Here is a 20,916-nt window from a genome sequence, read left to right as displayed (position 1 = left end):
TTCTGCTGGAGATTTCTTCCTGTTAAAACTGAGTTGTTTCTTCCCACTGTCGCTAAATGCTTGTTCATGTGGATTTTGTTGTTTTTTTCCTTCTCATTAAGAATTTTATATTTTGAAAGTGCTTTGAGATGACTTTGGTTGTAATTTGCGCCATATAAGTAAAGTTGAATTGAATTGAAATAAATTGCATGTGGGCGTGAATGTGAGTGGTTGTTTGTCTGTCTGTGTGTTGTCCTGCGATAGACTGGCGCCATGTCCAGGGTGTACCCCAAATAGCACCCTGTGTGAGGCGAAGATAGGCACCAGGAGGCCCCCGCGACTCTGAAATAGGACAAAGTGGGTCTGAAAATGGATGGATGGATTTTATGGTACCTAATCTGCAATTGGTTGTGCAGCTCATGGACTTTTCTAATGAAAACCAAATTCTTACACTGCAGATCTATTTTAAATGCTACTTTAAACTACACAAATAACAATTAAACTAACAAGTAAAACGGCCATTTGCAGGACTGATTATTCTTAAAACCTAAAACCTGACATTCAGGCAGCTGGTAGAACCGGCTGACAGTAGGTGATGAACAGAACTGGGATATTATATGTGATACAGAGCATTACAAATACACCTAACTTGTGTTAGCCATTGCAGACAGGACATAAATTGTGATCAATGAGGTGTGATAAGCAAACTTTGCAGCTGTAGTGCTTCTGTGAGGAAGAAAGTTCAACACAAACAAGTGCAGTAATTGATGACTTTTTGTCTTTCTTAAGATTGATTTGAGAAAACGTAATCAGTTAATAGCATTTAACTACCTACAATAAATATATAAAGGGAGGATATCTGTCTCTTTAATAGAAAAAGTAAAGGAGCCATGATTAGATTTACAGTCTAACCATATCTTTGCACACTGAGCAACTCCATCGCAATGCAATATAGTGGCATAAGGTCACACCACAGAGTAGGTCCACTGCTGTGATGGAAAATGGAGTCATGTGTTGGATTGTGGCTTGTGTGTATGTGTGTGTGTCTGTGTGTGTGCATCTGTGTGTACCTGCTGCTGCCAGCGTCTGGTGACTCGGCCCCAAGTCTGCATCTTTCCAGCTGATTTGCCACAATCTGCCTTTCCACTTCCAGTTCCCTGGTTAGCCGCTCGAACTGAAGCTCCTGCGCATAAACACATTATGGTAAAAAAAAAAAAACAAACACGTAAAAGATGACGGGTTGCTCAGGGCTTTATGTATTTTTACTGACAGGAATGATGAATGTGAAGTCGATATGAGGGAGGCAGGCCATGAGGTGACAGCTTGCTTTGTGTTTAATCACGTTGTGCATTTTAATTGTCACAGGATATAACACCATAAGCAAGTTAATAACACTGCATAATTACGTATGATTTAGAAATTTAGACCAAGTATAACCACATAAAATTTGATTTATCATCACAAGTATGATGCTACACACAAAGACCAGCATCAATTTAGAGGGAGATATCTAGCCCTTACTACACAGTTTATGTAGGAGTTCAGATTAAATTACTATTTAAAGTATCAAGCCTCTTTGTTTTAATGGGATCACACTTGCCAAGTGCATAAAAATGACATTGAGCCATTTGAAAACATACAGCCACTACAGAAAACAACTTTTCTTCATGTAAAATACCTTTCTCTATCCACAGATGGCAGGAATTGTTTTTTTTTTACTAGCTATCCCATGTAATGCCGATTATCACAGTCAATTACATTTGTAGCAAGATGCCTGCACTGTATTACATTAAATTTAGTCATGCCACAGCACCGAGACGAGTCCTTTTTTTTACAGCTTTACCCCAGCTTTCCCTGGGGGCATGTTGAAATGTCCCTCCACATTGTAGACATGCTACGTTCGCCCTTCCCCCGAAAACCACGGCTTCATACCCACCGCTGCTCCCCTCTCTGCGGCCTCAGCTGGAGCTTGACAGCAGCAGAAAGCATGAGGGGAGGGAAACCTTCCACTTGGTGAGATTCCTTAAAGTATTTTTTGTGTCACATACTAGCTGATCTGAACCATTTTACTCTCTCACCTAAAAAACTAAAAGTAACATGAGAAAAAAGGGACAGATATTAGCATTAGAGGAGGCTGCAACCATTCCTTTAAAGTCCTTGAACGCTGTACAACAAACGCTTCTCTGCCTCGAAGCCCTGTTTATCTATAAATAATAATGAACTAAATTTAATTATTTGTTTTTTATTAATATTATTTAACCATGCCTGCATTTGTAGTGGAATGTTTTTGTAAAAACATGTTTTTTTTTCTTCTTTTTGTACTTTGCATCATATAATGAATTAATTGAAAAAATCCTTAAAGTGAAAACAAATTGGTTGGTATTAATAAGTGATTGGACTGATTTTTTGTTGTATAGTCAAAATTGACCTTCAATCAGGCCAAATTATTTTTAATTCAATTACTGGATTAATCGGTGAAATAATTAATAAAATACTTGATTACCAAAAATATTCAACGGCTGCAGCCCTACATTAGAAACATTGAGTTCAAACACATTATACCTACAAGTTTTTCAGCTTTAAAATTCATTTATTAAAAAGTTCATGAGTTATTGTTCTGAGTTTAAGTGTTTAGAAAATGTCAACTTCAGCCAATTACAGGTGATCAGTATAAATACAGACGGACAGAAACAATTCTTTGGACTTTTTTGTTTTTAAACAATCCAGGCAGTGTCAAATAAGACTTAGTTTTCATAGATAAGATGAAGGTTTTGGTGGTAAACAATGAACACTACACTTTTTAATATTTCCTGTCAGCTCTTCCAGGCATTGTGAAGCAAAAATCTCCAAAAATTCTGCCAAGTCATTAATAGGAACTGGACATTGTTGTGTGATAGTTTAGTTTTGCTATAGTGATGAAGTGTTCTTGGGTTAACAATCCTTATACACACGTATACCCTGGAAACTATCCACACTTTATAAGGCTAGATTTTCAAATCATCTTAATCTCCCGACAAATGCCTTTGATAAAAGCAGTAGGTCTAAGAAAACAGGAGGACTCATCCTGAAGTCTCTCCACTCCTTATACAAATACATGCCTCCAAGCTTACTGATACCCCGACACAGATAAAGTGGCCACGGCACTGATCTACTTGGTGAAATAAATGAGCCATCAATATTCTCTGCAACTCAAAAACGCCTGCTGAGAGACTGTGCCACATAAAAATTGCAAGTTTCATTCATCCTTCGAATCAGTCAGGCATTGATGTATACCTTTCTTGAGACAGATGAGACTCATTAAGAACTGTCAAATATGATATCAATTTGTAAATAACATACGCAAACTGTCAGAGAGAGTAACACATGTTCAATCTCTTTTGACAGGGTTAGACATTTGGCTGACATCAAATTTGCATTTTTTTCCCATCTGTGCAACATGAAGTCACACAATATCCAACCATCAGCTAACGCCATAAAGCCTGAGTTGGTAGAATAATGTCAAACCATTGATAAATATAAAACATTAGGTTTGAAACTCTAACCCTAACCTTAACTAACGTTCAAGTGAAGTTATTTAAAAAAAAAAAAAAAAAAAAATCAAAAGTAACCATCAGTTAATTGAAAATAAAAAAAATCCACAATAACTAATACCTACAAATTGTCTCAAATGCATATCAAACACTGTACATTTGGAGTTAAACCTAAACATACACAAGGCCTGGCAAAAACAAACGATACCAGCTGGTCCCAGAATGTAAAAAGATGGCTAAACTCCAGTTAGATTCACACCTTCATCATCTGTATGTATGAATAAAAACTAGTTGCACATTGGAATAAGGAAGCTGTACAAGCCTGTGAGCTGCATGTTAAAGATGAGGGGATTCAAACACAACTCCATCTACCTGACACAGACTCACGCAAGTGTGTTAGTATCTTCAAAGATATTAAAGCGCCGGTGGGATTAGCATTGCAATACTCCATGTGGTTCAAACATGTACCAGTAACTACAATGAGGAGAGGAGACATTCCTATTCAGATATTCAAACACAGCTCATATCCTCTGTGTGTTGCCCAACAACCAATGTCATTCTCTCATTGGACAGAGCACCATGACTTTATTTTGCTTTAACCATGTTCTTGTCATGGTTATTTGGTCTGAGGGTAGATTTTGTGTCTATTTCAGAGGGGATGTTAGTGTTGTTTAGTGGTGCTCTGAGTTTGGTGAGGTTCCTGTTCATTTGTTGTGGTGCCTTGTAGTTAGATAGCTGTTTTTCAGTGAAGGTTGTGTTGTATTTCAACACCTCACCTTCCTGACAGTTAATTACTTCCCACCGTATCCTTATTGGAAACAACATAAAGTACGCCAGAGATGCACCAAACTTGTATTTCTACCTGAATACAGTTGGTGCTTCTTTAATCGCTGCTTTCTTCTAAAGTAACTATTCCTGGTGATCCCCTTCTCTGCCTTCTTCTTTCTAATCTCATAATCCAATTGTTAAATTTGGCAGCGCATCCCCTTCTCCAGTCCGGCGAGTTTATCTTCAACTGCAAGGCTCTCATTATTCAGTGACATATGTAAGCAAAAGAGACACCAACCAGGAAGCGATTCTTATTACTTTCCACAAAGCGGACTACTCTTAGTTCCACTGACGACATGGTCTGTGATCTTGATCAAGCCCAGCAGAGAAAGAGACATCTGCTGCAGCCATAAGGCTGTCACTGCTGAGATTCAGAGCATCACCGGCCCCATAAGAGGCGTGGATTCTGCCTTCAAGTCTGCCCCAGACCTTCTGTTTCGACGATAGTTATATCTTTTAGATCTTACTAACAAAGGAGCTTGTGTCTTTCTCTTTGATGTAAAATCACTATGACCAATCAAGATTGATTGCCCTATGCTCCCTTTACACGTAAGGCAAGGCAAGGCAAATTTATTTGTATAGCGCATTTCATACACAAGGCAACTCAATGTGCTTTACATGATAGACATAACTTGGTTCTCATAGAAATGTGTTCTTCTCTAACTCAATCTGCTGTGTTCCATCTCACCATGTGCGAGGTTTACGGATGTTTGATTGCAGATGAAGAGTCCATGATGCTACTCACAGGGGATCATGAAACTGTCACATTAATTAATGTATTGTTTCATGCGTGCAACACAATTTCCTCATTCTTGCATGCTGCTTGGAACAAAAATATGCTTCAGATGGAAACAACTCACACCGGGAAACAAAACCCTGCTTGATAGACGAAAGTCTTGACCACTCCACAAATTTTAGTTATCAAAAACGATGTAATTATGTCCCGCTATGCTCCATGAAAACATGTAAGAGTCATTTATGTTTCAAAAATACAGTTGGAGGAAGACTTACTGGTTGGAGGAAAGACTGCAATGACAAAGAAATGTCCAGGACCCAGACATTGAACAGAGTACTCTTGCTGTCATGCTGAGTTTAATGGCTCGTCAGGTGGCACTGAGGATTACTGTCGCACGGCTTCACTATCACCCCCTCACCCGCTAGGAAGGCCTTTAAAGCTTTACTTCCCCTACACAGTTTTCTATAAATGTTACTTGAACTGCATGACAGTAGACAGTGTAAATAAGATTCAATTGTGTCCGTAAATACTAAGCATCTAACAAAATGTGCCAAAAACTGTGGCAGAGTTTGATGGAGCAAGTAAAAGTATTTATTTTATTTTAGCTGGAGAGTTTATTCACTTTTATGTAGCATTCAAGCATTTCCATGCTTGGCCCCAGCACAGAATAAGCATAACTATATAATACAACAAAGTCCAGAAGACGTAGCATTAATTGTGCTTATATAACTGACATGGGTCCAGTTTTAGCCGTTACCAAACATGGTCTGAAAAAAATTGTTAAGAGTTAAATGGCTTTCCAACATGTCAACAAGGCTTTGGATGCTTTCACTTGCCGTTTTGAAAACCTAGTTAGGCCTGATCTACACAAAGTCCCCAAGCTGAATCATATCCTGTCCTCTTGTGTCCTTAGTCAGGCCCTAAAGAAACAAATGACACAAGGCAGCAGACTGCACCGACTGACGTACACATTTCCTTGTCATCTCTATGGCTTGGTGCTGACATTATAAGACTCACGATTCTGAAATGCCTGAAGTGACTTCCAACTGCTGCTGGTTCAGCACATCCACTGTCATTTTGGCATAGAAAAGAGAGGCTAGTGCGCACATGAAATAGAATGTCAAACAGCTAATTTAAAAAACACAGATGCAGGTAATCTGACTTCCTGAAATATTGCAGTGATTGTTTCAGCCCACATAATGTAGAAAGTATTTGAACAAACATTACTAGGACTGAAAGTTTATCACTAAATTTAATGATCCATTCTAATGGATTATGAGTCTTCTCAAAAATATATTTATGCCAATAAAAGCTTGGATTTCATACATTTCAAGTTGATAAATGAACCATTAGATCTAGTATCTTTCATTTTCATTTCATTGCAAGCCTTGATTAATTGTACACCCTGATTATCTTCCCCCTCTCTGGCCATGAAGGGCTCTACTTTGTCAGTGCATAATGGCACTAAATTAGAGCGAAGCCTGATGCAAATGTTAGAGTAGAATAGAATTTAAATAGGGACGATATCATTTTCCATAGTTCCATACAGTGAATGCAACTGATGTGTTGTAAAAAAAAGTAAAAAAATATTATTCTTGTTACAAAACATAACACACACATTTGAAAACATATACAATTATCATAGTAAAACTGCATTACATAGATCATTAAAATACATACCACAGAACCAGAACTACATATAATCAACCATTACTTCCTACAGTCAAATATGACCCCCAGGGTTCTCGCCAGTGCTGTTGACCGTAGGAGCCCCCAACGTTGTAAATTTGATCCCCTACGGAGTGATCCTGCACTCTACTTTTTGGGGGGCAGAGTTTACATCGCCTGTGTTAGATTGCATCAAGCAATCAGCCTACATCATGTTTGAAGCAAAAGGTTGAGTGGCGATTATATTTAAGCAAACACTTTAAAAAGTTTATAAATCTGCATGGTGAAGGGGCTTCTATCAACAAGGGGATTGACCCGTGGAAGGTCAATAAGGTCCAGGTTCAACGAAGTTCGGCGTCTTTCTCTTGTTGTTGACGCTTACATTACAGGTAGTACGTAGTAAACAAAATTCAAACATACTTGAAAAAGAGATATCAGGAGTATTTTCTGGGAGAAAACTATCACAAACTGGAAAGTTCCAGTACATTTCTGTGTGAAGTGTCTTGAGGCACATGATCAGGTAAAGCCTGGGATTAAACCACCAAAAATATCTCTACCAGTAGACAACTCACTCAGTCATGGTGTAACAGGGGTTGCTGAAAAGATGAATATGACTGAAGAGTAGAGACAGCAGTAAACTACAGCCCCAATCAAGAGTTGACAGAACTGATATAACTTAAATATCTCAAAATTCTTTATAAAATGGCAGTGGACTAGTAACCCATGCTAAAGCTTGTCTGCTACACTATAAGTACATTGCATTTAGTATCAGTTTTTTGGAGAGTTCCAGTCTTAAAAATGATAGCTCAAATGACAAAGTCTCTCGTATGTAGACTCAAAAGGAATACACTGTTTACTATTTTCAGGCAAAAGTGTCTCCATTGAACAAAAGGAATTTTACTAGGAGGCTCATTATTTGGGAATGACTTTCGACAGCTCTGCATCTTTACTGCAGTTTGCGGAAGCGTTCCACCAAAGGACCAACACTGCTGCACAGCAGGAGAATGACTGCAGAGTGTAAAGAATTCCTGCAGCAGCAGCAGGGACAAAAAAGCATGGCTGAAGTGTGAACAATAAGAATAAGCCTCATGGAGAACCGTGTCATCAGACCGTAGGGAGTGTATGTGTGACACCTCCTCACAATAAAAAAAAGAAAGTAAAATTGATTTTTTTTAATTGATACTGAACTAAATATTATGACATTATATGCCCCTTAACTATTTTCTCTTATACAATGTTTTTTAAAACATGACTCATGCAGAGTTACCTTTTACATTTTCAATGCCATTAGCAGAGTCACAGAAAAATGTTAATAGCGGTTGTCTCTGTGTTAGTAAGCATGGCAGTTAGAACTTAATGTATAAGACCAAGACAATAAAACAAAAGGATTCCCTGACAAAGACAGTTACAAAAGGTAGTGTGACAGAAAAAAATACATGTTGATGAACAGATGCAACAATTAACAATCTGTCTTCCAGCCACATGTATTCCTTTCTTTTCTCCTGTAAAGAGTTTACAACTATTTTCATACTCTGTATACTCTTGTAAATACCACCTTTTACTGCCATGCAAGTTATGCATGTATTATTGCTGGTTTATGCTGCTTAGGTGATACTGGCACAGCTGGTGGTGCTTGCAGTGGATCAAATGTATTTCTGGGATTTGTATTTGTTTTGAAACAAACCAACAGTAGTTTTGACTTAACATGCATGATTGCAGATTAAAATTATTTTAAATATCGCTTTTCAACCTAGATCATTACATAGAGATGTATAAAATACAGTATCTGGAAATTACCATTGCTTTAGATGCTGATTTTGCAAGCACAAACTGGCGTGTGAATAGCACCAATACAGCATATCATTTTTTTAAAGATAAAACCAGAATTTATAGCTGTATTTTGATAAATGAGACAATGTCCATCTTCCACTTTGTGTTAGTGGCAAGAAATTTCATATACCGTACATCTGTTACTGTTGCACACACACACAAAAAAAAAACCTCAATTTAAGCAAACAAAAGCAGTTTGTATCACTTTAACTGGAACAAAAAGCTGAAAATGCTGCAGTGGAGCAATCAAACACCTTGTGCAATTCATATAGGCATATGAACACACAACTCCCTTGAGAAATCAATACTGTTACATCAGGCAAAATGATCATCGCCCTGGGCCATTATCAGGTGAATGCGCAATGTTGGGATTGTAAGTCTGGAGTAAGTGGGAGCTAAAAAGCACACTGCCTGACACTGCAATTTTTTCAATCTTGTACTTAACTCCAGCTGTTTCCAAATGTTTGCAGCAAGATTCAGGTTCTCACACTATACGGACCGACACTCGGATGCGACCTGACTGCTTACATGGTACGTCCATACACGACACGTCGGGGTCTTGTTTGCGGAAATGCTATGTACAAATTAGAAGAAGAAGAATAACTCTGAAGCGTCGCCATTAAAACAGAAGAAGAAGAAGAACGCAGAAGTGAATGCAAAATGATGGACCAGGAACTGGCAGTACCGGCCATCAATTCTACAGTGGTCCTACGGTGTTCGAGAATGCGCAGTGTGAGAGTTTGACGTAAGCCAGTCCGTGGCAGTGCTTCAACAGTGCGATACCCTCACGAGGAGCGACCAGGACTAGCGACCACACGATTGCTGATCGGAAGCTGGTGGTGAGGTGTTAATCGCTTCTCGTGACCCCATGTATACTACATGATGCACAACACACAATTTAGCCGAGACTCAGTCCCAAAAATAGATGTACAAGTGAAGAATTGGCTCAAAATGGGCCAAAAATCACAGGGTATGCCCGCCTTTACACGATCACTTCTGAATAAGTCATTTTAAGGAAAGTTATTCTAAGGAACATTTGACTAAATGTGGAGGCATAATTGGAACACAAACACAGAAAACTGAAAACTTTTTCCTGAAGTTGAAATTTCAAGGACAACGAAACAATATTCACCATTTTGTATGAGCAGGGAAACTCCTACTCCTCTTGGCTGACCTTTCGATGTGTCCTGTTTACTATACACTTGATTATAATGATAATGATGATGATGACAGTGATTTTAATGAGTATCAACAAGCTGGTTGCGGGTAAATCTCCCGTAGCTGGGGTTGAAAATTACAATTCCACTCTTTTGACATGAAGTCACATTGGGAAGAGCAGATCATCCTCTCTTTCCTCTTTTCCCCCCCCGTTCTGTTTTCCTCTGCTATGACAGCCTCCTGTCACAGCGCTTTAGAGAACCGTTCAGTGGTGACAGCATCCCTGACTCTACCTCTCTGCTTCACGCTTGGGCTCTAACTTATTAGAGTCGATTACCTTTTCGATTACCTTCAGTCGCTGCCCTTCGTTTCTGAGCATTTTGTCTTCCCTCGCACATCTGAGCACTCTCCTTCACCTGCACCCTTCCCCACTGAATTAGCCTCCCTTATGCCCTCCTATAGTTATTCTGCTCCCCCATGGGGTAATTGCTCGAAGCCAGGCTTCCATTTTTACGACTACAATCGAGGCCACAATCCTTATGCCTCTAGATTTCTCCTTGTATGTATCACAGCAGCACACATGGCAGCAGTGAAAGGCAGATAAGACCCAGAGGAAAGGGAGAAAATCACTAGTCGATTGTAATTAGGATCCCAATTCGCCTATGGAAGTGGCAAAGACAATATCGCCTGCAGTGAGACCTCAACCTTTCTGGGACACTAAGGGCAGTGAAAATGCCTAATGACACAAACACGATCCATGATTTCAACAGTTAATGTCCTTAAGCGTGGTCACTTAGACAAAGATGACTTTGGTTTCATTAAAGTAAGATAGAAGCCTGGATGAGTATCTCTACTGAGTACCAGAATTAGTTTTGCATGCACATTAACTTCAACAGGGCATTGAAGATGTGACACTTAAAGCAAGGCTGCACTTATGCTTTGCACAAAACATCAGTATAAATGTATGTATGCGTAATCCGCCTGACAGGGTCAAATGCAGTTTGCCAAGTCAAAGCTGGAAGAACGATTCGTCACCAGCTGTGGACTTAGGCAAGGTGAAAAAAACTCCCCTGTGGTGTGTTTTTGTAAGACAGTATGATGAAACATTATTGTACGATGTGCCTGTGAGGCTCCTTTTTCCCTAGTTCGTATAGGCATGTCCAGGCACAAGTAATGGCAGTTACTTTGAAGCTTACCAACATGAGCTCATCAAATCGTTGTCACCATAAAAAAACTAAAAAAAAGAACACCCATTATTGAAATCAGTGATGATCTGTTTGATGGTGACTAACCAACAGCTGTGATTTGAAGCTTTGATCAAAGCAAACATATCAAACACACCATGTAAACAAGCTCCAGAGTATGAAAATGTTGCTGCAAATATGCAAGCAACAAAAAGTTCGGGGCCAACATATCCTGACAAAAAACAAATACAATGAAAAGGTAAGCCTCCTTTTATGGCGTACAAACTGGTAATTACCTATACACAACATTAAACTGAGCTCTAGGTTTAGTACAGCTTAAAATCGCACAAATTAGGCAAAATGAAAGATCAGAAAAGTTTCATTCATTTGAACAGCCTTTAAAGACTAAATTACCTTTGAAGCCAGCACATGGAAAGTCATGAGTTTCCTCACTAAGGAACCAATGAACAATTCCGTACTCATCTTTGAGCCAATCTCTGGGTTTCAGGAGTTCATAATAGTGTTTTCATAAAAGAAAACTGTGTTTGTTGGTTGCTTTATTGAAAAACAAACAAATACATTAATTATTTTGAGCAAAGGTAGTTTGATGTCAGCTTGCTGTCAGAGTGCGTATCTGTGTGATTAAATATCAGCATTTTTTTACCAATATTAAGCCGACCAAACCACACTTGAATATTTCATTTACAATTACCAGATAATAACACTTGAAAACACAGCCTGTGTCAACCGTCTACAATTTTCCTGAACCTTTTAGTGATTGTGGCAGCATGAAGTGCTCAAAGCTGAGGGTTTTTTAGGAAAATAACTGAGAAAATTATAACCTTTTAAATAGCATAAATACTGTTAAAAAGATTTTTTCTGTAATCTAAAAAAGTTCACTATGAAGTTCCTTAATATTATACGGTCATGGATTTTCTAAATCTGAAGTGATTTTTTTAAATCTAAACACATGAAGATAAAAATCAGGCATAGGACAGTTTTGATTGTAATGTGTGTGGTTTGCTCTACTAATCTCAACACCACACACATAACAACACTGTCCCACCATCCATTTTCCTTGAAGCAGAAATCTAGAGTGATCAAATGAGATCTAACAACGTGAACATTACCCAATACTGCTTTTAAAGCGACTCGGGCATTTTCCAACATTGTACTTGAAAAAGTGACTTGGAACGCCACCTGAAGTTGGAGCTTCTACTCAGTTAAGAGGGGGGAAAAAAATCTACCATAATAGTGGTCAGCCATCTTTCAGATATTTAAACGTGCTGCTGCTGATCTTGGTTAAAGATCAAAATTTAAAACTCGGAAAGGCCGATTTCCAAGTTACCTAGAACACAGAATTACGTGCTTTTCAGTCAACTCGTATAACTTAGTTTTGCTGCAGCTTGTGAATGTTGTCAATAAAAGTCATTTTAATAGAAAAAAACCCCACAATATTCTTGCAATAATGAAAATCACTGTGAACGATATATATTTACATATAAATAAAACTAAAATTTGAACATAGTTATTCAATGACACCTGAAGTGAGGAATAAATATTATTTGCATTGAGGATAGTTTTATTGTGAAACCCAAGGAGCAATCGATGTGTCGATTAAAAATAATGACTGACTTTTTAATTACCACAAGGAGACCCACAGACATTATAAAAAAACAATTATGTTGTCTGTAAAATGCATTATAAGGTAATTTCAATACTCTGTGTTGCATTTTATACTGCTCGGAATTCAAATGTTTGAGGGTTTTGTCAACGACAACATGAAAGACAAGTGTTATACTTGTGTCTAATGATAAGATTCCTCATTTGTGATGAAAACATTAGTGAATACTGTCACATGCTGCCAAATCTTTTATTTCCAGTAAAATTCAATGATGGCAGTGGAAAAAGTTCATACTTCAAGATGTGTTTCTGTTGTATCAATTTATTTTTATTTTTTGCTCTTTTTACATTTAAAAAAGACAGGCTATCACACAGGAAGAGACATTGGGGGAAATTAATACCAAAAAGGCTGATGTCTCCTGTCAAGGAGGCCAGCTGAAGAAAAAAACAAAAAACAAAAAACACTGAACAATCATAACAAGTTAGCGAGCCTTTCCTTCTTTTGGAGTTATGTGCAAACCTTGTGTATCTTTTACTACAGCAGCGACTGAGACAGAAGTTTAAAAATAAAGGGAAACGAAATGAAAGAAGAAGGAAAGTGAAGTAGAATAGGAATGCCAGTCAAACACTTAGGAATGATGATTAAAAAACAAACATAAAAGAAACACTTGAGCTCAAACATAAACACTCAGCAAACATTCAGTCATCCTTAGCCCCAGCCCTAACCATGACCACGACGACAGCACTGCAGTTCACATCGCCTCTGCTAGTCCTGAAAAGGGCTCTGCACTCCAACAATCACAGGAAAACCTCACTCACAAGGAGAGGAGAAAACTACCCACTGACTATATTCTTGTCCCTTAACTCCTCCATGTTTTCAGTCTCACTCACCCTCTCATTTTCCACTCCAACTATCGTGCTGAGAGCATTCAGAGGAGAGCCGTCTGTTTCCAGTGTTGACTGTTTAGCAGGTATCCCATCTCAGGCATGTCCCCAGCCAGTCACTCGAAAAAACCCCTGCTCAGCCAGACTACTCGCTCTTCCTGCCTGCCTGCATGGATATCTGCTCCAACCAGACTAACCACTAAGGAATACTCCAGGGAAGGAAGTGACATCGACAGGTGCTCCCTCCTTCCTTCGCTCAGTCCCTGCATAAGCTACTTCAAGTTTTCAAATGCAAAATGAAAAGATGACTTATTCACAATGGATAGGGCTGGGCCTCACTTGAAAACATTTTCTCATGTTTCTGCAAAAACATGACGTAATAATAGTGTATTGTCACTTTAATTAATAATGTACTGAAAAATAAAAATAGTGCAATCATCTTGGTTGCATGGGACGATAACAATGGTGCTTTTGAAAAAAAAAAAAGAAGCACTTTCTTTAAGAAGTTGTATTACGTAACAAAATGCTATTCATTTCATGTTATTTTTTCACCATGTCTGCATTGGTTTTAGGTTAATGCTCAATATAGAGAAATCTTTTAGTTTTCTCGACAACTAGGCATATTTTTCTTGGAAAAAAATAAATTAACAAAGTTGTCATTATGGATTGATATGATCGCCACCAGCACTCCCTAAAGAAGGGTGAGCTTGTATGTGAGAGTTTAATGTGTAAATGGTGTGTTTTGCATTAAAATGATACATAAGACTGGAGGAACTTTGAAGAAATTACAACATAACTATTAGCATAAATAACCTTTGTTTTGTCAACACCAACGTTTGGTTGCAGCTAAAAATAAAAGTGTCCCTTTAGGCTACCGGTATGATGAATCATCCCAGTTAGGAGGAAATCGGTGTGTAATTGTATGAACACTGATCTGGCATAGTCGTTTTCCATATATAGGGTCACTACCCAATGACTACCAAATGAAAGGTTTTTTTTTTTTAAATATAAAAAGTTAATAAGACATTAATGGACATCACGCTTTGAGTCATTCAAGTACCAGTAAAATGCACTACCTGTTCTTTGACGGAGGCCAGGATGTTGGTGGTGGTGCTGTCAGCCTCCATGTTGCGGCCAGTTGATCTGTTGCGGATGGTCAGCAGAGGCCCCTCCTCCATTACTGGGCTCTGCTCGGGACCAGGCATTCCCTCTGTGTGGATGGACACACACCCACAAATGCACAAACACTGCATTGGTCACCACAGGCGCACAGTTGAAAACGGCGTATACACACAAGGTTGTGGGCATGCAAACGCACTTTCTTCGTATCTGCATACATTCAACCTCTTTACCGACAAACTGTCAGCGATGCATAAGAACTGGTCACACGCCACACCAGCAAGACACAAACATACACCCACATGCACCATATGGCCAATAGCAGGAAGGACTGTCTATCTTTTTGAGAGCACAAAAAATGCCATATGGCCTTGAGATGACATCATTTCATGTTAAAAACATTAATTACAGTTCCAAAATAAAACACACAGAGAATTTGATAACCTTAGTAAATAGAAATTTGCAGTGTTTTCCCAACTATTAAACGCAGAAGACCTTAAAATTGTAGTAGGTCAAATAAATAAATGAACAAAAATAGGAAACATCCGTAAAATTTCCATCTCTCACAAAGCATACATTTTGGAGGATTATAGTTGATTGTTGCTCTTGCCTTGTACATTTATGGGCTTATATTTACACACATATTTATCCTCATTCTCTAATTCAACTTCCTTATATTTATCCCAAAAGTCAACAAGTCTGAACAAAAATTAAATAAACAAGCCATGATCCACACACACCCTCAACAATGATAAAAAAAATATAAATGATGATCAATAAAAAAAAATAAAGCTGCACCAAAATGTGGGTGCTCGGGCGTATACAATGCGTGTTTGTGCTTGGGATGCAGCAGAACTGATTTGAAACAAAAGGGGAATTATTGAAATTATTGAAAACAAAGATACGATAAAAGCAAAGCAAATAGTTACTCTCAATTTATGTGTTGACAAAGAACTCTGCCTCAGGCGTGAGTAACATGAAATTCACTGCTGCATCACAAATATGCACACAGCACAGTGCAGGGAGGTCCCTTTGAATGAAAACTATGTGACCCTGATGTATTCTGGGAGTTTACCACCAAGGTAGTGCAAGTCAATGAAGGTGTCGAAACTGCACCCAGTCATGTGTGAGTCCTGGTTTAGACTAGCAGATAACGTTTTACAACCACTAAATAGGTCAGCGTATGAACGCGGTGCAACTCCACACATCCCTTACCTTGCTCCACCCTTTCCCTCCACCCACGTTAGTCTCCTAAATTCCTTTCCTGTTCATTCATAGTTTTGAAACACATTAATCTCAACACCGTGCCCCACCTCCCAAGGACATGGCATGTAATTCCCAGAAATCTCAACTACAGGAAACTGGAAAGGAAAGGCTGTTTCAATTTGACATAGCTCCTCCTCTTTGTAATGTGCAGAAACACAGAGTAAAACACCACTGACAGGATGATCTAAGTGCAATGAAATCCTTAAATCTTAGAGAAATGACCAACGTACTCAAAAAAAAAATAATCATTTTTGATTTATAAGTGTCTTAAATTATAGGAAAATAAGTGATGCGAAAATTAACAGACCAAGATATGTTTTTTTTTTTTTTTATAATAATATATATAATAAATATATATAACCTGCTGCTCTATGAGCTTTGTTTAATCAAGACTGATTTGTAGATTATTAATTTTTATGAAGGGATTGTTTTTTAAAGTGTAAATTTCCCTGTACGATTAATGGTCAAAATGATAATCACAATTATTTTGATTAATATTATAATCACCATTATTATTAGGGTAAAATCTGTTATTGTTTTTTGCATTACTTCTAAACAATATGTGAAAAGTTTACAGTGCAAAATTAAGCTTTAAATTTTAATCATAATAATACAAAGTTTAAAAAAATAACCCAAAAATTTGGCTAACTGAATAAATGTATTTGAAATGTAAATGTTGCGGATGATCAGGTTAATTTAATCGTGGCAACCAAAATCGTGATCACGATTCAAATTTGATTATTTGTGCAGCCCTCCTGTAGAAGTAGGTGTTCTACTCAGACTACATACAATGTAGGAAAAAAACAACATAAAAACAAAGAGTATTTAAAACACTATTTAGCCAAAAAATAAAGTATGACATGGTTTAGAGGCCTACCTATAGAATTTCCCATCATGGTATGTCCAGATATCTCTATTCCATCTCTGACTTCTGAGCAACTTTAAAACATGACCGCAAAAGTGAAGCTGCTGCCAAACCTAGCGCTGCCTTATATCCACTGCTGACAGGTTCTTCAACATTTCTTTCTGTCTTTCCTTCCAAACATTGTAGAGAGCCAAAAGCCTGGCAGTTGAAAGCTTTTGTTTCTAAGGGCAGATCATGAAATAGTCAAAAGAGCAAGCAAAAGACTGAGAAGTATAGGTAAGGAGTCAAGGCAAGTCAAATCTGTGCAATTTTTAAAGAATGTATTGGGACTATATGTTACATTGAACTAGTTCCCACAGCATGAAGATGACCTAATTCCAGTCAAAACAAGACCAAGGAAGTGTCTAATTATTTCTATTATGGCTGCCTCCCAAGGCCAAGCAAAACACTAAAGTGTTACAGACAAAGAAGCATCCGATTAGCCTTAAAATTCACAACCCAAACAAAATGCTTTGTCTTTTCTTAGACACTTTAGTCCATGTTAAATGCAACTTTTAAATCATTCTAATCCAATGGGGTGAAGCCTGCCAAGGGAAGTCTTAGTTTGACCCCGCCCTGACACGCTGCTGGATCACATGTTCGGATCTACTGACCTAAGAGCTGGGCACACCCCTGAGCTTCTTACACAACACTTCTTCAATGGCTTTGTCTCTAAAAGCTAATGCAGTTCATGACAGTGGTGGAGAATTGGAAAGAGAAACTACAACATCGCAAAATAGTTAGTTCTCAATCATAATAAAAAAGCCTGCTCTTAAACGGAAACATACAGTTGCAAGGATGAGTTTTGAAAAGTCTACTTTTTAATGTTCAAATACTGCTCTGTTGCTTTTTTTTAAACATGAATTAATTAGGCTTCTGATCAATGTGAGAGCCAGCTGTGCCTGGTGTCACCTTCCCCAAGGTGCTGTACAACAGCAAATTTGATACAATCTGTTGACTATGTTCAGATATGCATGAAAAAACAAGACACTGTGAAAAATCAGATTAAAGGACACAACCAGAAAACCTGTTTACATGCACCACAGTTATATAACTAGACAAACCGTGTTTTTTAAATGACTGTAGTGGTTTGATCATCTACTCTAAACCTTCAGCGATGACACTGCAGACTCTCTTTAGGGAACTCCTGTAATTGGAATGTGTCCAGTTGTTCATGTTCAGTTAAATTGAACTTGTGACAGTCTGACTCAATTAAGCACACAGAATAAATTGCTTCCCGCAATGTGTAAAGAAGGTGCTTTTATTGTAATGAATACATTATAATGTGCGTCTCTACAGGTCTTCACCATAATTTAAAATCAAGGTTTTAAAGCTATTTTTATATTTTTTACTTACTCAAATTTTGAAGAAGTGACTTGGAACCCAACTGCACATTTTTTGCAAAGAGAGAAATTCTCATGATTTAGTGCTACAGTAAAACTCAGTCACTAAGAGGCGTGTCTAGTTTAGTGGAAATAAAGACAATTCTGAGTATTTTATGCAAACATTTTGTTCATGGTATACTTGAAATGCATGTGGCAGGCAAAGGACAGGCGAACCACAACTAAGAGAAAATAAAAAGTCATTAGAGAAAAGTTGCTCGGAAGCTAACAAGGCCAGCATTAGACGCAGGTGACAGTTCACCTTTCAGCAGCCCAAAGCTCAGTGCCAAGAGATTAATGGAGTGGCTTGAGGTTTAGTCTCTTTCTCTCTCTCTCTTTTCTTAGGTAGTCCAATTAGATTCTTGACATATACCCCTGCACAATATAACTGGCCAGGCCTGGAGATGGTAGTTCCCTGAGGCTCCTCTGTTTGTGTCACAGCTTATAAGGACTTTGTGGGCATGCCAGCCTGTCATTGCCCGATCTCGTTAGATTTCTAATCAGGTCTGGGCCTGGTTAGTAGTTAGATGGGAGACCGCTGAGAATTCCAGGTGCCACAGTGGGGTTGCTCCAGTGGTGTCTGTCATTGTGTTCTTGGGCAAAACACTTCACCCACATTGCTTAGTATGAATGTAGTGTGTGGGGTCAGAGGGGCCGATGGCGCACTACAGCAGACCCAGGACAGCTGTGGCTACAATAGTAGCATACCAGTGAAATAATAATGCCTTACTTCTGCAATGTGCTTTGAGTGTCTATATAAAAATCAAATAAATTATTAAAAAACATGGCCCGAAGTTACAGAATTGTTGCAAAAAATGATATATAATTGATATACTGTATTGCGAGTACATTAAAAAATAAAATAGCAAAGGAAATAAATTAAAGGTTATTTTTTATATTGAAAAACATTTATTTATTTATTGTCTATTGTTTGATGTGGGCATAACAATTCCATCAAACAACCCGGATGTATTGCTTGAGTGTTTTTAGCATGGTTTAATTCACAACAGAGGCTTTTAAAGTACGGAAAGTAATAAAAGTAAAAGGAAAGTAAAGGGAAAAATACAGTGTACAATAACATTACAACAGTGATGTTACTGCACTCTGCATATTTGCTTAAATATTGTAAATGTGTATGAAGACGACAATGGTTTTTCCACTGCATATGACTCATAACCGCCTCCTCCTCCATGTTGGAAATGTCAAACAATATAACACAAAGTCTGAATGTAGCGTTCCTTCATTATAGTGGCTGAATCTTTAGCCATCCGGTCTTTATATTTGGGATCTATGAGCCAGACGTCATAGAATTGAATTACATCTAACTATTTTAAAAAGCTCCAGTCCGTCGAAGCAGAAGTGAAATTTGAAATGTGTAGGAGAAGCTAGCAAATTGATCAATTTCTTTTTTTAGATATTCAAAATTGTATGTTTTAGAAAATGAAATAGTGGTAACAGTCTTGGAAAGATGAATATTTTTCCATACATTAGTTTCCATTTTCCATACTTACCATATTTGCTTTTTGCGTGTAGATTCTAAACTATTAATTAAAAGGACAACTTCAGGGGTTTTAATTACTTTAACTGTTTCAAAGTACAATTTATCCATTTTAATTTGTTTTTATTAAAATTCTTTACATATACCTGACCCCCCAAAAATCTAAAGTTTTAAAGTGATTTAGTATGTCACCATATATTGTATTTTAAGAAAGAAAATGCATTTCTGTTACCATGACCATCCCAGTGCTATAAAATCCATGATCTGACTAGCCATGCTCATAGTGTATTTACGATAAACATGAAAAAAACTGCTCCCTGTAATTACTGTTGCTTTCAACGTGTACGTGTGGGTTTTATTTCATTCAGTGTGCTAGAAAAGAGACCATATTTGTCCGAATTGTCTGGTATTGATTAAAAAGTAAACTTTAAAACTGAGAAGCTAATAATAGAAAACAGTTATTGACATATTAGGCACACAAGAATCAAAGTAATCTTACTGTGATTCAAAATGTAATGGGGTCGGTGATCAATATGAAGCCCTAATATTCTTTTCTCTATAAAACAATGCTAGCCAAGAGATGGAGTTTGCTTAGGTGAAAAAAAACATATTGACAAAAGCCACAGTGAGAAGATGAGCTTTTATTTTCTATATAAGGTGCAAAGCGCCCATAAAATGGGGATATTCAACTGACAACAGCTGTCTGAAATGTACTCAGTCTCAGAAAACTCTCAGCTGGACAAATTGAGATTCCTTACATACACTCAGTTTGTCCTATAAGTGATCTTGTTAAATCAAACTGATTACCCTCATTATCTCTTCACTTATAGAAAGGACGATTTGTCTTCTGGAGGCTAAATAGCACCGCGTCAAAGACATTCTGCAGAGAAAAGAAGATGAAGCGACTGCATATTATTCTGAATTACACCTGCAGAGTGGTTTAAAGAAGCAGAAATTGATTGCTCTGACTCCCTGAGGTTAATTGGCCTGGAAATAACGGAACAGAGACACTAAATAATACTTGAAGGTCTAAATCTTCCCAAAATGTATTGGTATTATTTAGTGAAAGAAACACAAATACGTGGCAAAGTGTTTACTTTAATAAGAAAATGCAAGCATCTTAAAATACTTTCACTCAACAGATCTAACGTGAACAGTGAGAGAGCGCAAACTTCTGCCAAGCGCAAAAAGCGCCACCTTAAAGCCAAAAGTTATTTGTTGAATTGGTGTCATGAGGGTCATGATGAATGAAGTGAGAGAGGTAGGGCTCAAACATACTTGGGCAAACCCTGTGCACAACAAACTCAGTGTGGACTCTCTTCTCTC

At 37.8% G+C, this 20,916-nt stretch overlaps 1 protein-coding gene across 5 annotated transcripts in view; it reads right to left on the bottom strand.

Moving 5' to 3' along the window:
• Nucleotides 1-20,916, bottom strand: part of pkp4 (plakophilin 4) — an 80,745-nt gene that overhangs the window by 47,163 nt on the left and 12,666 nt on the right. For 2 of the 5 annotated variants that reach the window (XM_028435796.1, XM_028435799.1), the window contains exons 1-3: nt 16,684-16,801; nt 14,498-14,631; nt 1,050-1,162 (exon numbers count right to left, since the gene is read on the bottom strand). In XM_028435796.1, coding sequence (XP_028291597.1) covers nt 1,050-1,162; nt 14,498-14,631; nt 16,684-16,702 — 266 coding nt within the window. In that variant the 5' untranslated portion in view covers nt 16,703-16,801. Of the gene's footprint in view, nt 1-1,049; nt 1,163-14,497; nt 14,632-16,683; nt 16,802-20,916 lie in introns of those variants that run through there. The other 3 variants (XM_028435798.1, XM_028435797.1, XM_028435800.1) reach the window with 2 other exon arrangements.

This window comes from Gouania willdenowi, chromosome 21, assembly GCF_900634775.1.
Source record: "Gouania willdenowi chromosome 21, fGouWil2.1, whole genome shotgun sequence".
Classification (NCBI taxonomy): Eukaryota; Metazoa; Chordata; class Actinopteri; order Blenniiformes; family Gobiesocidae; genus Gouania; species Gouania willdenowi.
This window is presented reverse-complemented; position numbering and strand designations above follow the sequence as displayed.